Source organism: Dendropsophus ebraccatus, chromosome 1 (assembly GCF_027789765.1).
Source record: "Dendropsophus ebraccatus isolate aDenEbr1 chromosome 1, aDenEbr1.pat, whole genome shotgun sequence".
Classification (NCBI taxonomy): domain Eukaryota; kingdom Metazoa; phylum Chordata; class Amphibia; order Anura; family Hylidae; genus Dendropsophus; species Dendropsophus ebraccatus.
The window spans coordinates 40,128,229-40,152,513 of NC_091454.1; the positions used below are offsets into that span (position 1 = coordinate 40,128,229).

Sequence of the window (24,285 nt, forward strand, 5' to 3'; positions counted from 1 at the left end):
AAAAAAAAAAAAGTACTCTGGCGGGATGTGAACCCTGGTCAGTTTACACGGTAAACCTGTCACTTACCACTGCACCATAGTAGGAGGCTGTAGAAGCAAGAGGGAAATAGTCCCAAAAAAGATCTAGTTCTATGATAAATAAATAAAATAAAATATTTTTATCAGTTTATTATAATGCTACAATTCTACATGATTTTATTTTGGTTAGGTAAGAAATACATGCAAATTATCCATGCCAGTTTTTGAAAGAGAGGCAATAGGCAGTGTTAATAGTGTATGCAATGCCTGCTAACCCCGGCAAACTGCAATTCCAACTCTGGCCACTGGGTGTGCTGCATATGTAAACAAACTGAGCAGCTTGTAAACAAACAATACAAGATATAAAAAGAACTTTTTCATCTCATGAGAAGCTGATAGAGAAGAAAAATGTATATGGGGAGGTTTGTCTTGACTTAGGCAATCATGCTGGATGATTTTTGAAAAAACATAAAAATCCTGGAAAACCCCTTTAATTTTTCCATAAAATATGCAGCAAAACCGAAGAAAAAAAACATTTGCACTGTGTAATTGAAAAGCAAAAAAATAAAAAAAATGGAGGGGGGGGGGGGGGGGAGGGAGGGCTTGCATTCATCCTGTGGTAAAACTGACATGTTATATATGTTCCCCAAGTCAGTACGATTGCAATGATAGTCAAGTTATATAATTTTATATAATATATTTTATTATTTTATTTGATTGCTTTTATGACAGCTGAAATTTCCTCCTTGGTAATGGGGCTATTTTTGGTGTTATTCTTTGCGCCATAATATGTACTTTCTATTGGTACCTTGCTTGTGTATAAGCAATTTCTCGATCACTTTTTATTAAAATGTTTCTGGATTTCATGCGACCAAAAATCACTAATTTTGCACTTTGGCGGTGCCGCTTACCATGCGAGAGCAGAAATCTGATCATTTCATAAAATGGGAAAAGGGAGGTGATTAAGGGTGCCTTCACACCTACCGTATCCGCAGTGGATCTCCCGCTGCAAGTTTGCAGCGAGGTCCACCGCAGATCCAGTCCCATTCATTTCTATAGAGAACATACTCGCAGCGGGATTGACATCCCGCTGTATGTGCTTTAACCCCCTGTCGCCCGCAGCCCCGCCGCCGAGAGCATACATTACCTACTCTGGCGACGCGGCTGCATGTCAGGCTCCCGGGTCCGGTCCCGCTCAGCCAATCAGTGCTGCTGTGAACTGATTGGCTGAGCGGGACCAGATTGGGGCTACAAGCTGAGGGGCTGTGGGCGACAGGGGGTTAAAGCATATACTCACAGTGGGATGTCAATCCCGCTACGAGTATGTTCTCTATAGAAATGAACGGGACTTGACCCGCAGCGGATCTTGCAACTCATGGCGTGAGATCCGCTGCGAATGTGGTAGGTGTGAAGGCACCCTTAAGCTTTTATTATGGGATGGGATTTTTATTAATGAAAAACTTTTTTTTTAATACAGACTTTAACTTGAAGTCCCCTCGGGTACTTCTATCATTACTACACCGATCTCTCATAGAGAGCAATTCAGTACATGTGCACTGCATTGATCTTTGACATCAGTGCTCAATTACAGCAGGAGCCCATAGTAATCAAGCGCTGAGATGGGATCAGACATGTCAACAGTTATTGTTCTTGACAGGTACTCTTCAAATATTTTTTTTCCTTCCAAGATGACCCTTGGTGTAAGTTTTTTATTTTTTAGAAGAGGGCACAGGGTCCTCTTAAAATGTAGAATATTTTTTTGTGTACATCGTGTCATATTTATATACATTTTGCACAAAATATAATAAGGACACAAATTAATATTTGTGGCTACATACAGTCGGAGCTTACATGCAGTCAGACGGCCCAATCACTATAGTAAATGACCGCCGATCTGCTAGAGAGCACTCACACACTATAAAAATGCTGGCACTTTCCAACTGCCTTAGGGCCCTATTACATAATCTGCCGTGTAATGGCGATGTGCGGCCTGCGGATGATGAATCTGTAAATAAAAGAACGGGTCTGAAATTCCACCTTAGGCTGCGGACAGAAGCAAAGAGAACACCAGGGAGCATGGAGAGGTAATTTATTTTATTTACAGATACATCAGCCGCTGGCCGTGCATCGCTATTACTTAGCGGATTATCACTCAATGTTATAGGGCCCAAAGACAGTAGGAAGGTGCCAGCTGCATTTATAGTGAGTGAGCATGTTCACATGATGCTTTAACCTCTTGGGGACCAATGACGTACCGGTACATCATGGATCACTGTCACTTAAGGACCCATGACGTATCGGTACACGGGCCCTTTAAACGGGCGCGGTGCTCCGGTAAAGATGGCTGCTGATTCTTACAGCAGCCATCTTCCTTTGTCACGTAGGGGGCAGTTTCCCTGCCCCCCATGACGACAATCGCTGTGATTGGCTGATGACTTCTCATCAGCCAATCACAGCAATTCCCTTGGTTTCCGGAACCGGACCCCGGCACTAAGCTGTAATTGGTGCTGTCTGAGATTGGGCACCACCTGCCCGTGAATCCGCTCCCCAGATCGCCCGTGATTGGCCGGTAACCACCAGCCGGCCAATCACGGGCGATCTTTACTACTACTCCCATAATCTCCTTCTCTGCTTGCCAGAATCGGCAAGCTGAGAAGGAGATGATGGGAGCAGCGTGCAGTGAGCCCGGCGTGTACCTATGGTGTGCCGGGCGCCTCCTCCTCCGCCTTCCCCCCGTGCTGCCTTTGTTCTAGGGAGATCAGCTAGCAGTTCCCTGCTGCTAGCTGGCATCCCTGTGTTGTCTCCTCCCCCGTGCCTCCATTGCCACCCTCCCTCCCAGCTGCCACCCTCCCTCCTGCTGCCACCCACCCTCTCCTGACTGCCACCCACGGTCCCTGCTGCCACCTTACCTCTCCTGATTGAAACCCACCCTCCCTACCTCCCTGCCACCCACCCTTTCCTAATTGCCACCCACCCTCCATCCCTGCTGCCACCCACCCTCTCCTGACTGCCACCCACTGTCTCTGCTGCCACCCACCCTCTACTGATTGCCACCCTCCCTCCCTGCTGCCACCCACCCACCGTCCCTGCTGACACCCACCCTCCCTGCTGCCACCGCCTGTCCTGCCACCCTCTCGTCTCTTACCCTCTCCCCTCCATCCTGCGACCTCTCTCCTGCCACCCAACCTCTCTGCTGTCACCCACCCTCTCCGCTCTCACCCTCTCTTCCCTTACCCTCTCCCCTACTACCTGCCTCCCCTCTCTGCTACCACCCTCTCCTCTCCCCTCCATCCTGCCACCCTCTCCTCTTACCCTCTCCTGCCACCCTTTCCTTTTTCCTGCCACCCTCAACCCTGAATCGGTGGTAAATAGTGTCCCCTCCTTCTGCCCTCTTCTGTTTTTTTTTTTTTTTTTTACAGTAAAATTTTCTTTTCCTTTTTTTTTTTTAGTGTAAATTTTCTTTTTCCTTTCCCCCCGGTGTACCCCAAACGGAAAAAAAAGTTAATAACACAAATTAAATGTAAAAATAGTAAATAGAATACACACGCTGTATGTATTCTCAGAGGAACGCACTGACACTGGATCCCAGCTTCCAAAATCCAAATTGCGCTCCTTCCATTTGGAGGCTTTCCATGCGCTGGCATTATTCCTGTAATCGGGTGAAATTGCTCTACATTATTAGTGGTTTATTTTTTCTTTTAACCCCTTGTGAACATGAAAAATTCAAAATTACACCAACGTTTTAGTGTAAAAAATTTAATTTTTCATTTTTACGGCACATTGTTCCACATTTGTGTCTGTCACCAGTGGGGTCCATATGCTCACTTCTTGTTACATTCTTTGAGGGGTGTAGTTTCCATAATGGGGTCACTTGTGGGGGGGTTTACAATGTTTTGGCAGCACGGGGGCTCTGCAAACCCGACATGGCTTTCGTCCTTCATTCTGGCCAAATCCAGCTTCCAAATTGCGCTCCTTCCCTTTGGACACTTTCCGTGCGTCGGCTTTGCACTTTGTGTCCACATGTGGGGTATTTCTGTAATCGGGGGGGAAATTGCTGTACACGATTAGTGGTTTATTTTTTCTTTTAACCCCTTGTCAACCTGAAATATTTAAGGCTAGACCAAGTTTTAGTGTAAAAAAATTAAAATTTTCAATTTCATGGCACATTGTGTCTGTCACCAGTGGGGTCCATGTGCTCACTATATCCCTTGTTACATTCCTCAAGGGGGGTAGTTTCCTAAATGGTGTCCCTATCGGGATGTTTGTTAGGTTTTGGCACCCCAGAGCCTCTGCCAACCAGAAGTGGTACTTTGAAAATTGGGCAATTGTAAGGAGGCTTCAAAATTCACTAGGCACTCCTTTACATCTCAGGCTTGTGGTTGCGTCAAATAGCTCAATATGGCCACATATTGTATATTTCTATAAACTGCAGACATAGGGCGATAAAAATTGTGCATTTCTCTGGAAATAGGTTTTCTATTAAAGGAGAAGTCCAGCGAAAATTTTTAGTATTATATTGCCCCCCAAAAGTTATACAAATCACCAATATACACCTATTACGGGAAATGCACATAAAGTGCTTTTTTCACAGCACTTACTACTGCATCAAAGGTTTAACTTCCTGGATAACATAGTGATGTCACGACCAGACTCCCAGAGCTGTGCAGGCTGTGGCTGCTGGAGAGGATGATGGCAGAGGGGTGCTCAGTGTCCCTCCAGTAACCAGTGTCCCTCAGTGTCCCTCTGCCATCATCCTCTCCAGCAGCCACAGCCTGCACAGCTCTGGGAGTCAAGTCGTGACATCACCATTTTATCCAGGAAGTGAAGCCTTGATGCAGTAGTAAATGCAGGGAAAAAAGTACTTCATGTTCATTTCCTGTGATAAGTGTATATTGGTGATTTATATAACTTTTTGGGGGGCAATACAATACTTTAATAAAAATTTTTGCCAGACTTCTTCTTTGAGAGAGATATTGGATCACAATATAATTAACACACTTAGCTTTTATTTCTGTGACTCACCTAAACGGTTAAAAGACTTTCTAGAATTGATTATGAACAGTTTGGGGGGGGGGTGCAGTTTCTGAAATGGGGTGCTTTGTGGGGCTTCATAAAATACAGCCCCCTCAAATCCACTTCAAGGCTGTGTTCACACTACGTATATTTCAGTCAGTATATTTCAGTCAGTATTGCAACCAAAACCAGGAGTGGATTAAAAACACAGAAAGGATCTGTTCACACAATGTTGAAATTGAGTGGATGGCAGCCATATAATGGCAAATATTTGCTGTTATTTTAGAACAACGGCTGTTATATTGAAATAATGGCAGTTATTTACTGTTATATGACGGCCATCCACTCAATTTCAACATTGTGTGAACAGATCCTTTCTGTGTTTTTAATCCACTCCTGGTTTTGGTTGCAATACTGACTGAAATATACTGACTGAAATATACGTAGTGTGAACGCAGCCTTGCAAACCTGAACTGGTCCCTTGAAAAATCTGATTTTGAAATTCTTGTGAAAATTTGGAAAAATGCTGCTAAACTTTGAAGCTTTCTATTGTCTTAAACAAGTGAACGCAAGTTTAGTAAATGCTGCCAACATAAAGTAGACATCTTGCTAATGCTATTTAATATCTGATTATGTGTCATATCCATTGTCCTTACAAGCTCAACTTTTCAAAGTTTGAAAAATGCAATTTTTCTCAATTTTCACATTATTTAGGGGTTTTTCCATAAAGATAGGCTGTAAGTTTCGACTCAATTTTACCAGAAATATAAAGTATAACATGTCACGAGAAAACAACCTCAGAATCAGCAGGATAGGTAAAAGTATCCCAAAGTTATTAATGGATAAAGTGACAAAGGTCATATTCCTGAAATTTGCTCCGGTACTTAAGGCCATTTTGGGCTCCGTCCTTAAGGTTTTTTTTTTGGTTTTTTTTGCAGAAATCAATAGTCCAGGCGATTTTAAGAAACTTTGTAATTGGGTTTATTAGGCAAATATGCCATTATCTGCATTTAAAAAGACTTTTCCCAGGTCGCCCCTCCCTCCTCTTTTCCATTCACTGCAAAATATCAGGAAATTGGGACTTGTTGCATCAGACACAACCCTGTCTGTTCTATAGTGAGGGGAGGGGGGAGGAGGGAGTTAGTCGGTAGCCAGAGCGGAGAACAAAGGATTACAGGCTTACAGGCACGGAGCTGGACGACAGTTTATTCAGAGGTCTGAGTGGTCAGTGCTGACTGTCAGAGGAGATAGCTGGGTCATGTAGTTGTAAATTAACTCTTTGTTGTCCTGTTTTGGTGTCTGATTTCCCTCTCTCCATACAAGAACAATGAAGACGGGTGAGAGCATCAAACTGCTTTTTCATGATAAAAATTCATTTTTCGGCTAAAACCCAATTACAAAGTTTCTTAAAATCGCCTGGACTATTGATTTCTGCAAAAAATTTTTAATGACAGTGACACTTTAAATCCAACTGGTATTTTCATACTTGAACTCCTCAAAACTACCATGATAACAAATAAGTGGCACTTTATTTCTATAATGGCATCAAACTTTTATTTTTAAAAATGTGTTTTTTTTTGCAACTTTTCTCCTGACCAGGTAAAAATGCATCAATGAGGTGTGTACCATGTAACAAATTTCATACAAATCCTGACAACTACCCTCTCACTTTGGTGTAAAATACACCATCCTTAAGGCCCTATTCCACCAACAGATCTGACAACAGATTATCTGCCAAAGATTTGAAGCCAAACCCAGGAACAGACTACAAACAGAGAACGGGTCATAAAGGAAAGACTGGATTTCTCTTCTTTTCAACTCCACTCCTGGGTTTGGCTTCAAATCTTTGGCAGATAATCTGTCGTCAGATCTGTTGGTGGAATAGGGCCTTTAGCCAACAAGAGCCAAAGACAAAGAGGGGGGAAATGACACCCCCCCCCAGCTGTTGCAAAACTACAACTCCAATCATGCTTTGGTTTTTACTGCATATTCATGATGGGAGTTGGAGCCTTGCAACAGCTGGAGGGAGACAGGTTCCCCATCCCTGTCTAAGAGGTTGCTCGCTCTGGTTTACAATAAACTAACAGAACTGACTCTACCTAGTGGACAATAAAACTTCTGATTGATAACACTCTTTATGAAAAGGAAACAATTTTTGTTGGTGAAATCCAAATAGCCTCTAGAAACATACATCGTATTTTACCATTTAGTTCCCATTAATATGGCACTGACATATGCTGCAGCATTGCACACACAATGGGGGTGATTTATCACACATGGTGTAAAGTGAAATCAGTTGCCCCTAGCAACCAGATTCCACCTCTCATTTTTCAAAGAATCTGTGAGGAATAAAAAGTGGAATCTGATTGGTTGCTAGGGGCAACTGAGCCAGTTTCACTTTACACCATGTTTGATAAATTTCCCCCAACGTATTCACTCCTCTCAGCTCCCGGATTAGGTTGCTCTTACTATGGCTGTTAAGGCTCTGGGTGATTTAGGTCACTTGGCCTAATAATAAGCGGATACTTCATGTTCTGTAGAAATCTTTTGCCAGTCCATGATATAGTCCATTTATAACTGGGTTCACTTCTGTAAACTAGAAAAGTCCGGCCCCCCTTTGCTGTAGTTTCCTGAGATTTCTGCTCCACTAAAGTCAAATCCAGGGTTCTGAAAAGGAAACATAGATGGGTTAATGGTAATAAGAATTGATAATTCACACAATGTAAAAGCGTCCCAGGCTGGGTATGTAGGGTGGAATAACGCTACAATTTTCCTTCATTTACTATATAGACTGGGAAAAGCTCCTGACCACCACATAAAATGGAGGCTGCAACTGATAACTAAAGGCCCTATTCCACGGAACGATTATCGTTCATAAACTCGCTCCAACAACCGCTCGTTAACGATCACTAAACGATTTTTTTTTAGCGAACAGTAACACATAAACACACGTGGGCAACTTTAACAATATATGTTGTGTAACGATTATTTTGCGATCGTTACATGGTCGTTTAAAACGTTCACCGAGGTGATCATGACCATACATACACACCTACTTTTTTTAAAGCTTTTTACGAACGACTGAAAGATTTCTAATTTTACGAACTGATTAGCGAATTATCTTTCAAAGACCAACGATTTTTTTAACACGCTGAAAAACAATTTTGAACGACAATATAAAGATTTCGCCTTTTGTCGTTCGCTCGTTTACACCTCTTCCACGAAGCGATTATCGTTAACAAGCGGTCGTTGGAGCAAGTTTATGAACGATAATCGTTCCGTGGAATAGTGCCTTAAAGGACAACTCCGGCGAAAATTTTTTTTGGCTTATTTAACACACATTACAAAGTTATATAACTTTGTAATGTGGTTAAATACCCGGTCGCTGGACGGCGGAGGCAGGTGACGGTGAGGCGGACGGCGGGCGAATGGAGTGGCGATCGTCACCGGAGGGATGGTGAGTATGGTGTCTGTGTTTTTTTTTTTTGGGGGGGTCCGGCCGGAGTTGTCCTTTAAGTGGGGGATTTATCAAACATGGTGTAAAGTGAAACTGGCTCAGTTGCCCCTAGCAACCAATCAGATTCCACCTTTCATTCCTCACAGACTGGAAAATGAAAGGTGGAATCTGATTGGTTACTAGGGGCAACTGAGCCAGTTTCACTTTACACCATGTAAAAGTCACATCAATCACCCATAGACTAACACAGTAAATTGTTAAAAGGGCACTATAACAAACTTTTGACAGACATTTTTGCTCAGTGGGGATTGAAGTGTTAACACCTGGTCTGATTGCTAAAATGAGACAATGAGTGCTAAGCGTGTTCTCTTCCCAGCTTTATCATGTATTGTAGATGAGATGGCACTCTGTGGTGGTGATGCTCGTAGTGGGGTGGCGTCACAGACGTAGCGATTAAGAGAATCCCAGCACTCACCCAGTAGAGTAAGGCTTGTTTATTTATGTGCAAAACATCATAAAGTACAGGAGGACGTGTTTCAGCATGGAGCCGATAGAGGCCACATGCCGAAACGCGTCCTCCTGTACTTTATGATGTTTTGCACATAAATAAACAAGCATAACTCTTCTAGGTGAGTGCTGGGATTCTCTTAGTTGCTCTTTCCAGCTATATGCTTGTGACCAAGACAGACTCCGAATGGAAGTCTATGGGACCATCTTATGATGCACACAGACAGCAGGGAGAGAAGTGCTCAGCGGGTTAGGATCTAAACACCCAGATCTTGACTGATCAAAACTTTTCACAGGTCTCTGCGATATGTTAAAAGTGACAGTTACGATTTAATAGAAATGGGGTCCGTGTAATAAACACATGTGCTGGTTACCATAAACAATTCCACAATGCTGCATTGGCACCATGGCCATCCTCTTTTCCACACAAGTATACTATAGTAAACACATTTCTGGATTTGATTTTGGGGTTGTTTTAGCTACACCTACTTGCTGTGTTCTGTATTTCTCAGCTATGTTTCTTCATACTTTAAACTTAAAGAAATCCAGTGATGCTATTTTAAAAATAAAAGTGCAGGGAAGCCAGCAAGATCAATCCAGTACACAGAAATAGGCAGAACAGTGGAAGGGAGACACCTAGTGGCTGAAACGTCATACTTTTTTTACTGGAAAAACAGCAATATATTTTTTAAAATGTCAAGACATCCATGTATGCCTCTATAATGCATTGCCCATGACTGCGGACAGCCCACAGATAACAGTTCATGGACTGTCCACAATCATAGACCATGCACTTATAAAAGGGACCTTAAAGGTGTTATCCAGTGCTACAAAAACATGGCCACCTTCTTCCAGAGACAGCACCACTCTTGTCTCCAGTTTGGGTGGAGTTTTGTAACTTAGTTCTATTGAAGTGAATGGAGCTTAAATGGGTTATCCAGTGCTACACAAACATGGCCAGCTTGTTTCAGAGACATCACCACTCTTGTCTCCAGAGTTTTGTTATTAAGTTCCATTGAAGTCAATGGAGCTTAATTGCAAACCACACCTGAACTGGAGGCAAGAGTCGTGCTGTCTCTGGAAGAAAGTGGCCATGTTTTTGTAGAGCTGGATAACCCCCTTAATTGCAACCCACACCTGAACTGGGGACAAAAGTTGTGCTGTCTCTGGAAGAAAGTGGCCATGTTTTTGTAGCGCTGCATAACCCCTTTAAAAGGAAATCTGCTGCAATTCACGCTCCAAACACTGACACTGTTAGATAGCTGTTTGGTAGGCTGACCTAATAAATGTACCTTGCCCACCACGCTCACCAGCTCCTGATGATTGTGACTACACAGGAAACACGTTGGGCAAAAGAAGCCTCAGGATGAGAGTCATCACACTAGGAACACCAGATCTATGGTAACCTCTTTTTTTGCTTACAAATGCTCATAGAACAAAGACTGTGAAAGAGACTGAGCATCATAAGGTATTCAGGTGCTCCCTATGACATATGCCAGGTTAATCTCACCATGTTATGAACACCATATATTGACACTGTAAATAAATACACTGTGGCATGAGTCTTCTGATCCCTGCTAATGATTTAAAGCTCTAACACCTCCTTACTCACACTGCCAAACCAGGTGTCAGGCAGGTAAGGGAGGGGTATCCCAACATGCTGCTTATCAGGAGCTTGGGAAAGCCTCTTTGACTCCTTGTACCAGAAAATAATAGCATTTCTCTACATCCTGGAATCTTGGCTGGAAATATTTTTCCATATCATGAAAGCTGATTGGCCTTGGTTTCGAACATATAGACACCTAACCCTGAACGCCAAAGCTTTACATAGGTTTATGTCACACTAAAACCAATAGTGTGTGAGAGGGGAGGATAAAATGTATGTAAATAGCTGTCTGGTACCTTAGATGGACGCTCAGGGATACTTGATATTGCATGTAGGGCTGGGCGATATGGCCAAAAAATAATTTTTTTTAGAAATCTGGAAGATTCTCGATTTAAATGTCGATTTTTTTATTTTGCTAAATAAACAAAATTTTTCTCACAGCGTCAGATACAATTTTAATGATGTTTGAGACAACAACTGTATTGCTTCCCAGTGTAACAGTGCTCCCCTGTGACTGAGGGGGACTGACAGGGACTGGGGCAGCTGGGGATGACTGACAGGGACTGGGGATGACTGACAGGGACTGGGGATGACTGACAGGGACTGGGGCAGCTGGGGATGACTGACGGGGACTGGGGATGACTGACAGGGACTGGGGATGACTGACAGGGACTGGGGCAGCTGGGGGGGACTGGTGCAACTGGGGGTGACTGGAAGGGGACCGAGGGGGGGCTGGAGGTGACTGGAGCAGGTGTGCACATAGCCCTCCTTCTCTCACCCAGGCACACAGCGTCCCGCTCCCCTGTCAGCCACAGTTACAGCTCCCCAGTCTCTGGAGAAGGCAGCAGGGACTGCAGGGTGATTCCTGGAGCTGTACAGTGGGATCTGACCCGGACCCGGGACCCGCAGCGACACTATCACCCTGCAGTCCCTGCTGCCTCCTCCAGAGAACGGGGAGCTGTAACTGTGGCTGACAGGGGAGTGGGACGCTGTGCTGGAGGACGCCCGCGCCGCATAACTCCGGACTGCCCGCCCATCGCCTAACTCCAGCCCCATACTGCCCCTTTCCAGACTGCCGGCCCGATCCGCCCCTCTCGGCCCCGCACCGCCCCTCTCCGGACTGCCGGCCCGCCCTGCACTTCACAGCAGCGCTCGCCAGCCCCATACTGCCCGTCTCCGGACTGTCCGCCCGCAATAATATTTTGTGAAAATCGAATTTTACGATTTTCACAAAAAATCTAATCGATTCAAACACTGTGGGCGAATTAATCAAATTAATTTGATTAATCGCCCAGCCCTAATTGCATGTGTATAAATGTGAATGTGTTTGGTGTAGACATCGTACGCAGATTAACTCTTGCAGATAACGTGTACAACACTTGAAAGGTTTGGAGTGGAAAGGTAAAGGCCCTATTCCACGGGCCGAGCAACGATGTAAACGAGCGCCGATCTGCTAGATCGGTGCTCGTTTACTGGCCCTATTCCCGATGATCGTGAAACAAGGGCTGCAAGGACATCATTACCAATGTCCTTGCAGCCCCTGCTTCATACATTACCTGTCCGGGCTGCAGGTCTTCTTCTCCCGGTCCCGCGCGGTAGCATCGGCTTCGGACAGGAGCTGTCTGAACTGACAGACCGCTCAGCCAATCACTGGCCGTGGAGTTTCCGGCCAGTGATTGGCTGAGTGGTCTGTAAGTTCAAACAGCCCCGCTTCGAAGCCGATGCTGCTGCACAGGAACGGGAGAAGAAGACCTGCAGCCCGGACAGGTAATGTATGGTTATGCTGAAATCGACGGTCGCCGTCGCGCATCGCTATTCAACCGTAGCGATGCGCTGGTGGCGAACGACAAATTTTAGGTCTGAACCTAAATGAACGATCATCGGCTGATCGTTCTCTCTATTCCACGGAGCAAAAATCGGCCGAATGGGGCCGATTCGGCCGATTATCGCTCCTGTGGAATAGGGCCCTAAGCCTGGGACCTGTACATCAGCTTGCCCTCCTGAGTGAGAGCTGGGGGTCAGGAGGCTGGGTAACATGACACCAGACATCTAAATCTGTACAAGAAAAGGCCCTATTCCACAGGCTGACGGAGAGGAGCAAACGAGCGCTGTCAGCACTTGTTTGCTTCTCCTTCCCGGCTCGCTGACGCAGCTATTCCACGTGTCGGCAGCAAGCGGTTGAGTATGGGAGGTGCGGGGGGGCTGGCCGGGTGATCGGTAGATCGTCCAGGCAGCCCATAGAGGATAGTGGCGGTCTGCTGTTGCCGCTCCTATTCCACAGAGCGACGCCAGCCGATCGCTGCTATATCAGTAACTTGTTCTTCAACATGTTTGAAAAACAAGCGACACAACGATCAGCCGACATGAACAATGCCAGCTGACTGTTGCCCTCTATTCCGCGGGACGATTATTGGCCGCATATGGCCGATAATCGTTCCGTGAAATAGGGCCTTAAGGCTGCATTTACATGGTACATGGACGTGAAATGACCCCGCACAGGCAGCACCACTTATACAATGCTGGGAGTGGGGGAACTGTATGAATATGCACCGTGCAGCTCTGTCATTACAGTGTGGCACATATTCATGCAGTTCCCCCACTGCCAGCATCATATCAGAGATGCTGCCCGTGTGGGGAAAGGCATTCCATATCCGCGTTCCGTGTGAATGCTGCATTAAGCTGGGTTCACACTGTGTTTCTGCAATCCGTTTTTTTCATCCATTTTATCTTTTATACATCCATGTTTTCATTGTCTTCCATTATTTTAAAACAAATGGATGAAAAAACAGATGACTATGCATCCATTTTTTTTAGTGTACACAAAAATGTGGTCAACCACATATTTTGTGCGCTAAAAATAGGGACGCGTTTTCATCCTTTTTTTTTTTTTTATAATAGGAGTCAATGGAAAACGGATCAAAACTGATGCACACAAATGTGTCTATTTTTGCATCCATTTTTTACATTAAACGGATGAAAAAAAAAACAGATTGCAAAAACGCAGTGTGAACCCTGCCTTAGCTGCCTGGTCTGAAATTTTAAAGCATATCGGCTGCTTTCTGAAACAGGGTATGGTCACTGCGAAGCATGAGGATGAGGAACCAAACAAAAGAGCCAGCCCTACAGCCTCCTCCATTACCTCTCTCTGGAACCTCTCCAGTGTCAGCTTCTTCTGCATCTCATCCTGAACCCAAGGATCGGCAGAGTACTCTCCTTCTAGTAAAGATGGCCAACAATTACCAGCATCTCGGTTAGACTTAGTTAGAACTATACGAATAAGTTTTTTGTCCTCTTCATCCGGCAAAAAAAAAATTCATGAAAGAGAAAATAATTACACTCAACTGCATAGAGATGTATTCTTAGAATATATTTGTACAATGAATGTATGTGCAAAGGCCAGCAACCAATGTACAGGCAACCATAAAGCCATTCACAATTCTGTACAAAATCACTGACACCGGACGTTTGTTATAGATTTTGACTTTCCTATTAAAGAGAATTGAAAAAAATCCACAATGGACTGGAGATGTATGTAAAATCTGCTGAAAGTACGGTGACCATATAGAGAACCTGTATCCTGTATTTGCTCAAGAGGTGTGAGAGCTATTTTGCATATCCTTTCTTCCCAAAAAACGACCTGGACATTGAGGAATCAATGACCCATGGTCGTGAAAGGGTTAAATAAATAAACGAAATCTTACCTAATGTCCAAGTGCTTTCATCGCTGATGGTGGAGTCATACAACCGCCCCTATTAAAGACAGAACAACATCAAGAATGTGCTAGAGCTCTGGGCAGAATAGCAGGATGATCTGGGATTTCACAAAACAAGAAATGACCAAGTCATTGGGACAGATTGCGGCCCTCCATAGGGTAGTATGTATGGACAGGAATATGCTGCAATGTGATCATAGCATTACCTGCAACCAGAGAGGCACGAGTGACGAAATGGAGACGTCTTCTGAATCCAACTGTTCTTTATTGGGATTTCAAAACAACGCATTTCAAGGTGTGTAAAAAGAAATAACTGGTTTCAAACAGTAATATAGATTTGTAATTTACTTCTATTTAAAAATCTCCAGTCTTCTAGTACTTATCAGTTGCTGTATGCCCTGCAGGAAGTGGTGTATTCTTTTCAGTCTGACACAGTGCTCTCTGCCACCTCTGTTTTCTATGGGGATTTACTGCTGCTCTAGACAGTTCCTGTCTTGGACAGAGGTGGCAGCAGAGAGGACTGTGTCAGACTGGAAAGAATACACCACTTCCTGCAGGGCATACAGCAGCTAATAAGTACTGGAAGACTGGAGATTTTGAAATAGAAGTAATTTACTAATTGGTATACCTTTCTAAGACCAGTTGATTTGAAAGGAATTTGTTTTTCGTAGGAGTAACCCTTTAAAGGGGAACTATCAACAGGTTGGACAAATCCAACAAGCTGATAGCCCCCTATTTCACAGGAGGCACCGAGGAGGAAGATATGTCTCCCACCTTCATCCTCGTCACCATTCCTGTGCATTTAGTCTTTTACTCCTCGTTCGGTAAGACAGTTAGTGCTCGTATTGGTCTCATTGGACTGAGGAGTAAAAGCTAAGAGCACAGGAATAACACAGAGGATGAAAGTAAGAACCTTACCTTCCTCCTCTGTGTCTCCTGTGCAATAGGGGGGCTATCAGCTGGTTGGATTTGTCTAACCTGTTCATATTGCCCCTTTAAAAATGTGTTCTGACCTATCATACATTGATGTCAGTGCTAGCGCCCCCTGCTGCTCTTTGTTCTGTTGATGTTTGGACCCACAAGTTGTGTTGCTGGTCTTCTCACCAGGCGCAATGTTACCTGGGTAGACATTTAACGCATTTCCATAAACCTGTAAAACCAAAATCCTATACAAAAATATATCTCCCTCACAGAGAATGCATCTCTGTGCAGTGCTAACTTTACAGGCTCAGGGTATATTCACACGGGCGGGCTCGCAGCGAGATACTCGCTGCGAGCCCGGCAGGTCCTGTCAGTTCCCATAAACCACATACTTGCTGCGGTCTAAACGACCGCAGCGAGTATGTAATTATACCGCGCTTAACCCCTTCTACTCCCGCCGGCTCCCCCGCTGTAAGCAGCATACATTACCTGTCCTCGCTGCACGGGTCCGGCATCCTGCTCTCCCGCCCGGCCAATCAGTGGCTGCGGCTGGGCAACACACTAATTGGCCGGATGGGAGAGCAGGACGCCGGACCCGTGCAGCAAGGACAGGTAATGTATGCTGCTTACAGCCGGCGGGAGTAGAAGGGGTTAAGCGCGGTATAATTACATACTCGCTGCGGTCGTTTAGACCGCAGCAAGTATGTAGTTTATGGGAACTGACAGGACCTGCCGGGCTCGCAGCGAGAATCTCGCTGCGAGCCCGCCCGTGTGAATACACCCTTATACAAGTGCATGAAGGATGTATATGAAGCACAACTAGAACATTTTGAGAAAAAAATCAGGGAATAAGGTTCCATAACATTATGAATTAGTAAGATCTCAGCAGCTGTGTGAGGGACTCCTTTGTATATAGATCAGCGGAAGGACACAGAAGACATGAATAGGTCCTTAGGTAGGGCCACACTGCATTGGGCTTCTGAGAAATACAGAGGCCTGCTAATCACTTTGGGACCCAGAAACTGAAAGAGACCAGAGCTGAAGAGAGGTAAATAAATAGACTACAGAGGGGGACGTGACCCTGGAGAGCGGCTGTTTTCACATGGGGGGAGATTTATCAAACATGGTGTAAAGTTGCCCCTAGCAACCAATCAGATTCCACCTTTCATTTTCCAAACAGTCTGTGAGGAATGAAAGGTGGAATCTGATTGGTTGCTAGGGGCAACTGGGCCAGTTTCACTTTACACCATGGTTGATAAATCTCCCCCATAGTGTTAGAATAGTGATATTGTATTAGTGTATTAGTGTAATATAGTGTATTACTCCAGAACTATATTTTGCTGCTATTTCATGGGCTAATCCCTTCAAAGAGGTTTTCACAATTTAGGCTATGTTCACACAACGTATATTTTTATGAAAAGAACAGCCATTCTTTTCATAGAGAAATGTGATGCATCAAAGTCAATGCAAACAACAGCCGTTCTTTGCTACGGCCAGTGAAATGACTGACATGTCAATTATTTCTGGCCGCTGTGCATTGATTTCAATGCAATTTGCTATGTAATAACGACCAATGTTTGACACTCAATACAACAGCCATTGTTTTTGAGTGCCAAACAATGGCCGTTGTGTGAACATAGCCTCAAACTTTCCTATATGACCTGTTCTTTATTTTATAGTCTGTTCCTGGCTTTGGCTGCAAAAATCTGTCAGCTATCTGTTGGAGTAATAGGGCTCTATATCAGCTTTGTTTTGAATGGAACTGCGTGACCTGCAGCTTCATTCATTCTCTATGGAGCCACCGGAGAGAGTTGAGTACAGCATTCTTTTCAGCGTCTCCATAGAGAATAAATGGAGCTGTGGGTCATGCGCCAACCGTGGCTGCATCCAAAACAGAGGAGCCAGGACACCTGGGAGATCCCTAAGGATCGAACCCCGCAATCTCATACTTGGATAGGGGACAAGCAAGTTCAAATCAGGAAACCCCTTTAATGCACAAGTCCAATTTCACACATATTGGGGGGGGGGGGGGGGGGGTATCGTCTCCACGACTGACATACATCATCAATAAGTATCAGATTTAAAGAAAATACTGAAGTCACACAAACTGTGTTTTGAGGTCTATGTTGGCAAAGTTACGTGACCAAAACTGTCATATCACAGCCGCAATGCAACACATTCACTAACATGTCACCCTGTAGCCCCAACCTAGGAAACCCCCTTAGGCTACGTTTACATGTAGCAAAACTAGCGGAATTCCGCGGCGGATGCAGTTAGCCTCCCTCTCATAATGGGAGTCTATGGGAGGCTCGTGCTGCTGCTCTCCCCGCGCTGAAGAATGAACATGTTCATTCTTCAGTGCGGAGAGACGTTGTGAGAACAGCAGCGCGCGCCTCCCATAGACTCCAATTATGAGAGGGAGGCTAACGGCATCCGCCGCGGAATTCCGCTAGTTTTGCTACGTGTGAACGGGGCCTTAAAGTGTACAGGTGACATATAGATCAATGCTGGGTGCTGACCTGGCTGTAAATTGGAATTAGTCCAGAAAATGACTGGTCCACAGCCACACTGTGGTAACCTCTTAAGGACGCATGACGTACCCGGGTCGCGGCGACCGCGCTATGAACCGCCGCAGTTCCGGGTGCCCCTTGTAGCCCGGGACCGCGGGTATTAGCGGGCACGGTCCGATCGCCGTGCCCGCTAATACAGTAATCAGATGCAGCTGTCAAACATGACAGCTGCCTCCGATTACTGGATGCAGCATTTCCCTGGTTATCCCGGAGAAGCGATCTCCGTTACTGAAGCCGGCCGGGGACCGCTCCAAGATGGCGCCGTCCCCGGGTCGGCACTCGTTTGTTTTCGGCTGCAGCAGCCGAAAGCAAACGAGTGCCGATCTCATTGATCTTTGCTGTATAACTATACAGCAAAGATCTCAATGAGAGATCAAAGTGTATATACTAGAAGTCCCCCAGGGGGAATAACCCTAACCCCAGGGGGTAATACCCCTAACCCCAGGGGGGCTTCTAGTATATGTGTAAAAAAAATAAAATAAAAAAGTATTGTTATTAGTAAAAAGCCCCCTACCCTAATAAAAGTCTGAATCACCCCCCTTTTCCCAGGTTTTAAATAAAAGTAAATAAATAAACATGTTTGCTATCGCCGCGTGCGTAATCGCCCGAGCTATTAATTAATCACATTCCTGATCTCGCACGGTAAACGGTGTCAGCGCAAAAAAATCACAAAGTGCAAAATTGTGCATTTTTGGTCGTATTAAATCCAGAAAAAATGTAATAAAAAGCGATCAAGAAGTCGTATATGGGCAATCAAGGTACCGATAGAAAGAACACATCATGGCGCAAGAAATGACACCTGACACAGCCCCATAGACCAAAGGATAAAAGCGCTATAAGCCTGGGAATGGAACGATTTTAAGGAACGTATATTTGTTAACAATGGTTTGAATTTTTTACCGGCCATCAGATACAAGAAAAGTTATACATGTTATATATCGTTTTAATCGTAACGACTTGAGGAACATATATAACATGTCAGTTTTACCCCAGGGCAAATGGCGTAAAAACACAATCCCCCCAAATAAACAAAATGTGTTGTTTTTTTTTCAATTTCACCACACATTGAATTTTTTTCTGGTTTCGCAGTGTACTTTATGCAAAAATTCAGCCTGTCATTGCAAAGTACAATTAGTGACGCAAAAAATAAGGGCTCATGTGGGTTTCTAGGTGGAAAAATGCAAGTGCTATGACCTTTTAAACACGAGGAAAAAAATGAAAACGCAAAAACGAAAAGTGGCCCCGTCCTTAAAGGGTTAAAGGGGTAGTTCACCCCCAAAAAGTTTCTTTCAGATGAACTGGTGCCAGAAAATGCCAGAGATTTCAGTCTTCTAGTACATCCTACAGCAGCTGGAGAGTAGGAGAGGTTTTCCATGGGGATTTGCTACTGCTCTGGACAGTTCCTGTCACAGATAGAGGTGGCAGCAGAGAGCACTGTGGCAGACTGGAAAAAATTCACCACTTCCTGCAGGGCATACAGCAGCTGATAAGTACTGGAAGACTTGGGAATTTTTTTTATGTAAGTAAATGGCAAATTTCTGCCACCAGTTGATTTGAAAAAAAAAATAAAAATTTCAGTTTAACTACCCCTTTAAAGTTGTCACGTTATCAAAACACGCCTCCGTCATTCATCCGACCAATCAGAGCGCTGCTTTCATTTTCAAGGAAAAACAAAAGGTGTAGTCTGATTGGATATTACAAGGGGAGAAGTTCTGAATTTAGAAGTAACATGAAGGGGGGGGCCCCGCCCCTGAGCTCATAGGGTGACAGTGCAGTAATAGCCCCCCAGCAGCCGTGCCCCATGTAGCAGCACCTGTAGGATGTGGGAGTCCCGCACAGACAGCGCTATGTCCCTGATCCCCAGTTTACAGCGTATATCCCGGCTCTGGGTACCCGGAGGCACCTGGACTTCTATGAACACCTCCTCCATGGTCTGGTACCAGCAGCCCCAGGGAGTCTTGCACGGCACCACCCCGCTCCTCTCCTCGAAATTCCCCGACATCACGTGCAACTCCAGATACTGAAACCAACGTGAAAAGGCACGGAGGCGCTGTGCGCATGCGCAGTACCACAACGACGCCATCAAATAAATCTCGTCTCTGATCAAACTAACAAGGAATCGCGCGAGACGCTTCACTTTCAATTTTTTCTCTTTCCTATAGTTTGAAACGAGGATTCTATAAAGAGATAAACGATGTTACACGGGAAAAGGAGCCCTCACCCAACATGGCGACAGGTGCTTTCGTTACCGCGGCTCCTATTGGCTTTTCAGGATGTCTATCATAATTCCAACCAATAGTAGCGCTTGTTTACTCATTAAAAAAATTGTACGAGCCCGGCTGCTAGATTTCACTTCCTGTCACACCCCTCAAGCGGTTTAGACCCTGCCCACCGACAGAAACTGCTGGTCTGTCACGTGATTGGGCGGCTGATGCTCATCTCTGATTGGCTGCCTCGCCCGTTGCTGGTCGGGAGACGCTCTGCTATTGGCTATCTGCTGCTTTGCGCTGTTTTTAAAGAGGAGAGTGGAGAAGAAAGCGGAGACTTGTGTCTAATCAGTGACGGGTTGTGGAGTGTGACCGGGAGCCGGTACCGGAGACTGTAAGCATGTCTTTTCCTAAGGCGCCTCTGAAGCGGTTTAATGAGCACGTTGGTATGTATCAGCGCATGTGCGGTTTATCCTTTCAGTGTGTACATGGCTTGATTGATAGTGACGTCTTATCTCCTAGATCCCCCTGCTTCTGCTGTGAGGCTGGCCTTCTGTATAGTGCATAGTCTCATACCTCCACCGATCCCGCTGTCCCGGGAAGGTTCCCCTGTGTCCCGCCGCCCCCCTGTGTCCCGCAGGCATCACTGAAGCCATCTGACAGTGTGAGCGGCTCCTGCGGCTGCTGACAGTGTCAGATGGCTTCAGGGACGCGGTTTGCATAATCAGGGAGCTTGTGGAGCAGACAGCCGGCCTCACACACAGCTCAGCTGCTGCCCCGGAAGCTCTCTGCTCCAGCCCCGTGCGGTACCTGCATTCCTCTTCTCTCCTTTCTGCTGCCGCGGCTGCTGCTGGTGACGTCACAGATCAGGGACAGGTCGGAGAGAAGAGGAAAGCAGATACCACGGGGCTGGAGCTGTGAGCTGCAGGGGCAGCAGCTGAGCCGTGTGTGAGGCTGCCTGCTCCTCTCCTGCAGTGTCCCTGATCTGTGACCAGCTGGGATCTGACTGCTCCTGACTAGGTGAGTATATGTAGTTTTTATTATTTTCTGTCAGGGATGGGTTTGCAGTGGGATTACTACATTGGGATGAACTGGGATTACTACAATAGGATTAACTGGGGAGGGGGATTATTACCATAGGGTTAACTGGGGAGGGGGATTATTACCATAGGGTTAACTGGGGAGGGGGATTATTACCATAGGATTAACTGGGGAGGGGGATTACTACATTGGGATGAACTGGTATTACTACAATAGGATTACCTGGGGAGGGGGATTACTACAGTGGGATTAACTGGGAAGGAGGATTACTACAGTGGGATTAACTGGGGAGGGGGATTACTACAGTGGGATTAACTGGGGAGGGGGATTACTACCATAGGATTACCTGGGGAGGGGGATTACTACCATAGGATTAACTGGGGAGGGGGATTACTACAATAGGATTAACTGGGGAGGAGGATTACTACAGTGGGATTAACTGGGGAGGGGGGATTACTACCATAGGATTAACTGGGGAGGAGGATTACTACAGTGGGATTAACTGGGGAGGGGGATTACTACCATAGGATTAACTGGGGGAGGGGGATTACTACCATAGGATTAACTGGGGGAGGGGGGATTACTACCATAGGATTAACTGGGGGAGGGGGCATTACTACAATAGGATTAACTGGGGAGGAGGATTACTACAGTGGGATTAACTGGGAGGAGGATTACTACAGTGGGATTAACTGGGGAGGGGGATTACTACAGTGGGATTAACTGGGGAGGGGGATTACTACAGTGGGATTAACTGGGGAGGGGGATTACTACAGTGGGATTAACTGGGGAGGGGGATTACTACCATAGGATTAACTGGGGAGGGGGATTACTACCATAGGATTAACTGGGGGAGGGGGGATTACTACAGTGGGATTAAGTGGGGAGGGGGATTACTACCATAGGATTAACTGGGGAGGGGGATTACTACAGTGGGATTAACTGGGGAGGGGGATTACTACAGTGGGATTAACTGGGAGAGTGGGATTAACTGGGGAGGGGGATTACTACAGTGGGATTAACTGGGGAGGGGGATTACTACAGTGGGATTAACTGGGGAGGGGGATTACTACAGTGGGATTAACTGGGGAGGGGGATTACTACAGTGGGATTAACTGGGAGAGTGGGATTACTACAGTGGGATTAACTGGGGAGGAGGATTACTACAGTGGGATTAACTGGGGAGGAGGATTACTACAGTGGGATTAACTGGGGAGGGGGATTACTACAGTGGGATTAACTGGGGAGGGGGATTACTACAATAGGATTAACTGGGGAGGGGGATTACTACAATAGGATTAACTGGGGAGGAGGATTACTACAGCGGGATTAACTGGGGAGGGGGGTTACTACAGTGTGTCCTAGGGGGGGGTGGGTTACTATATTGTATTCTATGGGGAGATGGGGGTTATTACAATGAGATATGGAGGCACAGAGGGGTCTGTACCATATGGGGGCACAGAGGGGTCTGTACCATATGGGGGCACAGAGTTACTGTGAAGCAGATGAGGATGATACTGGAAGAAACCCAAAAGTGATCAACAAGAGAAGACGTCCCCTGTGAGTCACTGAATAACTGCACTATAATCACCTATAAGGTCTGCAGGTGTACGGTCTAATCTACCGCTATATGGTCAGTGCTGAGGGAGAGGACTGCTCTGTGTATAGTGGATGTTATGCAGTAATAGTATGGGTGGGATAAGTCACTATGCGGTGAAGATCTGGTGGGAATATTTGTTTCCTATATAATGGTAATAGGTAATGCGGACGTGGCTATGGGGGCGTGACCATAGGGGCGTGGCACATTGCCGTGACTGTCCCTCTTTCCTCCGAGCAAAAGTTGGGAGGTATGTAGTCTCCGTCTTTGCTCTGACCTGACTGCATCTCAGCTACAGATTGCTGGAGGTCTGAACACTCCCTGATTTAAAAGTTATAAGCTGAGAAAAAATAAAAACAACTTAGGTCAATAGAGATAAGCAAACATTCAAGTTAGCCCAAACGCTCTGGATTTGACTCCTGGTGGCCGGAGAAGGTTGGATACAGCCCTAGAAAGTTATGGAAAACATGGATACAGCTATATTACATCCTTGACACCATGTGCCGCCCCCCCCCCCCCCCCCCCCATATGTCCCTGGCACGCTCCACATTGTCTGACCTATATCCCCCTCCCAATATATCCCTGGCATGCTCCCTATTGTCTGACCTATATCCCCCTCCCAATATATCCCTGGCATGCTCCCTATTGTCTGACCTATATCCCTGGCATGCTCCCCGTTGTCTGATCTCTGCCCCCCCATATGTCACTGGCATGCTCCCCATTGTCTGATCTCTGCCCCCCCCCATATGTCACTGGCATGCTCCCCATTGTCTGATCTTTGCCCCCCCCCCCCCCCCCCAATATGTCCCAGGCATGCTCCCCATTGTCTGACCTATATCCCCCTCCCAATATATCCCTGGCACGCTCCCCATTGTCTGACCTATATCCCCCTCCCAATATATCCCTGGCACGCTCCCCATTGTCTGACCTATATCCCCCTCCCAATATATCCCTGGCACGCTCCCCATTGTCTGATCTCTGCCCCCCCCCCCCCCCAATATGTCCCAGGCATGCTCCCCATTGTCTGACCTATATCCCCCTTTCAATATGTCCCTGGCATGCTCCCTATTGTCTGACCTATATCCCCCTCCCAGTATGTCCCTGGCACGCTCCCCATTGTCTGATCTCTGCCCCCCCATGTGTCACTGACACGCTCCAATCTATGGTCTCCGTCTTTGCTCTGACCTGACTGCATCTCAGCTACAGATTGCTGGAGGTCTGAACACTCCCTGATTTAAAAGTTATAAGCTGTCAAAAAAAAAAAACACTTAGGTCACTAGAGATAAGCAAACACTCAAGTTCGCCCAAACGCTCTGGATTTGACTCCTGGTGGCCGGAGAAGGTTGGATACAGCCCTAGAAAGTTATGGAAAACATGGATACAGCTATAGTGCTTTCCTGGCAGCCCTAGGGTGGCATCTGACTTCACCAGCCACTGGGAGTCAAAGGCAGAGTGTTGGGTATGCTTGGTAACCCACCTTACATGATGAAAATGCCCACGACCTCCATGTAATTCAGTGTCTGTGCTGACCAGTCAGTGACCGCCCCGAGATTTCCAGAATTGCATAAATAACCCTTCAAATCTATAAATCTTCCCGTTCTATAATATGATTCAGGTTGAACTGCATTACAATTT

General features: G+C 45.9%; 2 protein-coding genes across 3 annotated transcripts in view; one reads left to right on the forward strand and one right to left on the reverse strand.

Annotated features, from left to right (window-relative positions):
• Window positions 1-6,927: 6,927 nt before the first annotated feature.
• Window positions 6,928-19,858, reverse strand: NUDCD2 (NudC domain containing 2). Its single transcript, XM_069969762.1, has 4 exons — window positions 19,619-19,858; window positions 14,303-14,351; window positions 13,741-13,892; window positions 6,928-7,698 (listed from the first exon to the last, which is right to left on the reverse strand). Exons 1-4 carry the CDS (start codon window positions 19,805-19,807, stop codon window positions 7,615-7,617), a joined length of 474 nt encoding a protein of 157 aa, XP_069825863.1. The 5' UTR covers window positions 19,808-19,858; the 3' UTR covers window positions 6,928-7,614.
• The window catches only part of HMMR (hyaluronan mediated motility receptor), a 36,360-nt gene continuing 31,656 nt past the window's right edge, over window positions 19,582-24,285 (forward strand). Inside the window, exon 1 of one of the 2 annotated variants that reach the window (XM_069969744.1) lies at window positions 19,582-20,458. In XM_069969744.1, the coding sequence (XP_069825845.1) occupies window positions 20,413-20,458 (46 nt within the window). In that variant the 5' untranslated portion in view covers window positions 19,582-20,412. The remainder of the gene's footprint in view (window positions 20,459-24,285) is intronic. The other variant, XM_069969752.1, reaches the window with a different exon arrangement.